At 40.2% G+C, this 5051-nt stretch overlaps 1 protein-coding gene across 1 annotated transcript; it reads right to left on the reverse strand.

Moving 5' to 3' along the window:
* Window positions 1–1066: 1066 nt before the first annotated feature.
* Window positions 1067–2079, reverse strand: LOC132031586 (uncharacterized). The gene is made up of 2 exons (XM_059421563.1): window positions 1465–2079; window positions 1067–1072 (listed from the first exon to the last, which is right to left on the reverse strand). The coding sequence occupies exons 1-2, from the start codon at window positions 2077–2079 to the stop codon at window positions 1067–1069; spliced, it is 621 nt and encodes a 206-aa protein (XP_059277546.1).
* Window positions 2080–5051: the final 2972 nt, after the last annotated feature.

The raw sequence follows: 5051 nt of genomic DNA on the forward strand, positions 1-5051 counted from the left end.
TAGCACATCACAACTAAACACGAAATCAACGAAAATCAGCCCAAACGATCAAACAGAAATTCTGGACAGCGCTACTGTCCTGTATTGTTGCTCAGTTTCGAAGGGGTAAATGGAAAAACTGGACTTTGTGTCCTCAATTAAAGTTGTAGATATATGTCTTAGGGTCTCATAGAAATTCGAATCACCCCTAAATCAGCTTTTTACAAAAAGATATGCCCAAAATACTAACAGCAGTCCATGTAGGATGTTCAAACAGAATCTGGGCAGCACCTCCCCCTGTACTTCATCACCCATTTTCGAGTAACTAAAGGCAAAACTGGGTTTTACAGCCTTGATGAGAGTTTTAGGTCTATGAAATAGCTTTCCATAACATCTTGAATCACTCGAAACGGAGCTTTACACAAGGAGTTATGCTAAAAACACTAACAGCAGTCCAAATCCAAAAACGGGTTTACAAAACGAAAAGTTTGGGCAGCAACTCCCTTGATATTCCAGCCCCCAAAATAGTTCACAACAACCACCAAATAGCCCCAAAATATTACCATCAAACATCCTCAAAAATCATATAAAACAACCCCAAAATATTGTCACAAAACAGCCACAAAGTCCTACAAAACAGCCCAATATACGCTTTGTATACGATATTTTCATACACTCTATTCTCCCAATTTCGAAAACAGAAACTTATCAACAACATCAACAATCATTATACATCATAACTCAACTAATTATACCCATTTAATCCAACTAAAACAGCCCCTAATCCATAAAACTCAACAAGGCAATAAACAAGTTTATAACGCTATTTTCTCCGTTCTAATCCGTTAAATCTCTAAACAAACTTGTTAACAATGAAAAAGGGACTTCAATCTTACCTTAAGTAGGCAGCAACCAAGTCAACACTCCCCTCCTTAGCTGATTTTTTTGGCTCAAACTGAAGGCAAGGCAACGTACAACTCCTTTCTCTTCACGAGCTTCGCAATTCGGGGCTCCGATTTTGGTCAAAAATGGCTTTTCTTAGCCTAGGAGTTCTCTCTCTCTCTCTCTCTAAAATGTTCTGGATATTTCAGGTCTGGAAATGAAAGAAGACTGAAAATATCAATTAAAAGTCAAGGAAATGGGCCTGACCGACTTGAAATCGGGTTGGGCCGAATTCATTACCGCCTTGACCTTTCGCCTTAAAAATGTCCATAACTCTTTATCCGGATGTCACCTATAAGCCCATAATATATGATTGGAAAGGTATTTCAATTATCTACAACTTTCATTTTATAAGTTTTTCCAAATTCCCAAATTCTGATGGGGTTATGACCTCCCGAAGTCAGATCACCCGAAAACATAACGAATTTTTTTTTCTTTCGTCTAAAAAAAAAATTGAGGTGTTACTTTCAAAAAGAAAGTTTTGGGGTGTTACAACTCTCCCCCCCTTAAGAAATTTCGTCCCGAAATTTATTTTATACTTACCTCAAAATAACTGTGGGTATTGAATTCGCATATCCTTTTCGCTCCTGTAGCCTCTTTGCCAGAATGATTTCTCCAAAGGACTTTTACTAATGGAACTTTCTTGTTTCGAAGCTCTTTTGTCTCACGCGCCAAGATTTGGATGGGTTCTTCTTCGTATGTTAAGTCAGGGCTGACATCTATGGATTCAACAGGAAGAACATGAGATGGATCTGAGCGATATCTTCTAAGCATGGAAACATGAAAGACATTATGGATCCTATCCAATTCCGGTGGAAGAGCTAATTTATATGCAACTGGTCCAACCCGCTCTAGTACTTCATATGGCCCAATAAATCGAGGACTAAGTTTTCCTTTTTGGCCAAATCTCATAATCTTCTTCCATGGAGAAACCTTTAAAAATACTTTATCTCCCACTTGATGCTCAATTTCACGCCTTTTTAGATCAGCATAAGACTTTTGTCTATCCGAAGCAATTTTTAGACGATCCTTGATGACTTTTACTTTATCTTCAGTTTGTTGCACAATCTCCGGACCAACCAATTTTCTTTCACCAACTTCACTCCAACAAAGGGGAGTTCTACACTTTCTTCCATATAAGGCTTCGTAGGGAGGCATAACAATACTTGATTGGTAACTATTATTGTGTTTAACTCTATCAAGGCTAGGTGTTTGTCCCGCCTACCCTCAAATTCAATAATGCAAGCTCGAAGCATATCTTCCAAGATTTGAATCACCCTCTGACCGGGCCGTCTGGTCCGAGGATGGAAGGAAGTACTAAAGTTCAACCTTGTGCCCAAAGCTTCTTGCAAGCTAGTCCGTAATCTAGACGTAAAACCTTGGATCTCGATCAGATACAATAGAAACAGGGACACCATGTAGCCTCACAATCTCATTAACGTATAATTCTGCTAAACGTTCAAGTGGGTAGTCCATTCTGACGGCCAAGAAATGGGCGCTCTTGGTTAGCCTATCAACTATAACCCAAATTGCATCATGATTTCTTTGAGTGCGTGGAAGCCCAGAAACAAAGTCCATAGTTATTCTTTCCCATTTCCACTCTGTATCGACGGGGGTTGTAACAACCCAATTGGGACTTGATGCTCGGCCTTTATCTCGCTCGACAAACTAAGCATCTCGAAATATATTCCGCAATGTCCTTCTTCATACCATTCCACCGCAGTGTTCTTTGATGGTTTGGTACATTTTAGTACCTCCAGATGCATCGCACATGGTGAGGTATGTGCTTCATTCAAAATTTGCTTTCTTAAGTTGTCATCTTTAGGGACACATAACCTATTTTGATAAAGTAGAACACCATCCTCCCTTAATTTAAAATCAAGCTTTTCTCCAGTTTTAAACCTTTGATCACCCCCACAAGCTCCTCGCCTAACTTAAATGTTTCTTCACTTGTTCAAGTAGAACCGGGCTCGACTTTCAAACTAGCGAAGCAATAGAGCCATCCGAATTAAATGCAAGACAAGCATTCATGGCTCTTAATTTTAGAAACAAGGACAGATGACTTAGAGATAAACTAGCAAAGGCTTTGCGACTTCTTGATATCCGCCACTACATTGGCTTTCACCCTACGATAATCAATCGTGCGGTCATAATCTTTAATGAGTTCAAGCCATCTACGTTGTCTCAAATTCAACTCTTTACGTGTACCCAAGTACTTCAAACTCTTGTGATCGGAATATATGACACTTTTCGCCATATAAGTAATGCCTCCAAATTTTCAAAGCAAACACTATGGCAACAGCTCAAGGTCGGGTGAGTAGGATAGTTCAATTCATCGTGGTTTCAATTTGAGAGGCACGCAACCACTTTCCCTTCCCCGCATCAAGACACAACCCAAGCCATGATGAGAAGCATCACTATATATCACGTACTCTTTCCTTCGCCTGGTAGAGTAAGCATAGGAGCTGTGTCAATAAGGATTCGAGCTTTTCAAAAGCTCTCTCGCATTGGTCATCCACACACGAACTTGACATCCTTCCTCAAGAGTTTAGTCAAAGGAGAGGCTATAATGGAGAAGCCTTTGACAAACCTTCTATAGTATCCCGCTAAACCCCAAGAAACTCCTTACTTCAGCCAATTTTTTGTGGTTTCCATTCAACAATAGCTTGAATCTTACCTAGATCTACCTTCACACCTTCAAAGTAGGCACAATATGTCCCGTAAATGCCACTTCACTAAGCCGTAATTCACATTTGGAAAGCTTGGCATAAAGCTTTTTCTCTCGCAAAATTTGCGTATCAATTCAAGATGTTTTCCATGATCTTCACTATTCTTGGAATATATTAAAATATCATCTATAAAGACCACCACAAATTGATCAAGATAAGGCTTAAACACGCGATTCATCAGATCCATGAACGCCGCCGTGGAAGCATTCGTCGTCAACCCAATGGCATCACCAAGAATTCATAATGGCCATATCGAGTCCGAAAGTGCGCTTTTAGGGACATCGTTTTCTTACCCGTTATTGTAATACCTGCACCTCAAGTCAATTTTTTGAGAACAAACTAGCACCTCTTAACTGCAGTCAAATAAATCATCAATCCTAGGCATGGGTATTTATTTTTAATTGTTATCTTGTTCGCCATTCGGTAATCAATACATAGCCTAAGAGTCCCATCTTTCTTTTTCACAAATAGAAAGAGCTTCCTGGGGAGAAACACCGGCGTAATAAAACCTTTCTCAAGAAGTTCTTGTAATTGATTTTTCAACTCCTTCAATTCCGCCGAGCCATTCGATCAAGGCGTTATAGAAATAGGAGTAGTTCCAGGAATAACCCTATAGGAAATTCAACCTCCTTTCCTGGGGCAATCCAGAAGATTTTCGTTAAGACATCAGAAATTCACACACCACTGTATATCCTTAAGTCTTGGACTTCCTAGGTATCAAATATATGAGCAAGATAAGCTTCACAACCCCCGACTAATCATCTTTCTTGCCACGACCGCGGAGATAATATTAGATGTCAATGACCTTTCACCTTGAACAATGATGTGAAAGTGAAGGAGCTTTAAAGGTCACATGCTTTGATCTACAATCAACTACCGCATGATGTCTATAAAGCCAATCCATACCGATAATGACATCATAGTCTTGTAAAGGCATTTCAATCAAATCAGCAGGGAAGACTAGATTTTGAATCACCAAGGGACAATCTCGATAGATTTGATTACAAACAACTCACGACCCAAAGGACTTTGGACAAGCACACCACAATCAAGTCTCTCAAACATTTCACATTTTTAGGAAAAGCCAATGATGAGCAAACATAGGAATGTGTAGAACCGTGGATCAAATAATGTAACAACACATAAGTCAAATAAGTGAAATTTACCAACAACCACGTCCGCGCCATCTCGGTCCTCCCCTCTCGCCTCATAGCATAAGCTCGTGCCGTAGCTCTCGACTCACTAGCTCGATTGACTCCACCCGCACCTCGTTGCTTGTGCAAGCTTCTAGATCTTGCACCTCTCTCTATTCCTTCCGCGGAGGAAAGGTAATAGGTTTTTGAACCGAGCCTTCCGTACGCTGAGATGGGCGGGGTTAGGATCAGACACCCTCACTTTATG

The sequence above is a fragment of the Lycium ferocissimum genome, chromosome 9, assembly GCF_029784015.1.
Source record: "Lycium ferocissimum isolate CSIRO_LF1 chromosome 9, AGI_CSIRO_Lferr_CH_V1, whole genome shotgun sequence".
In the NCBI taxonomy this organism is placed as follows: Eukaryota; Viridiplantae; Streptophyta; class Magnoliopsida; order Solanales; family Solanaceae; genus Lycium; species Lycium ferocissimum.

Excerpts from the sequence above, each read along its gene's own strand:
- LOC132031586 (XM_059421563.1), bottom strand. The coding sequence starts at position 2,079 with ATGCCTCCCTACGAAGCCTTATATGGAAGAAAGTGTAGAACTCCCCTT.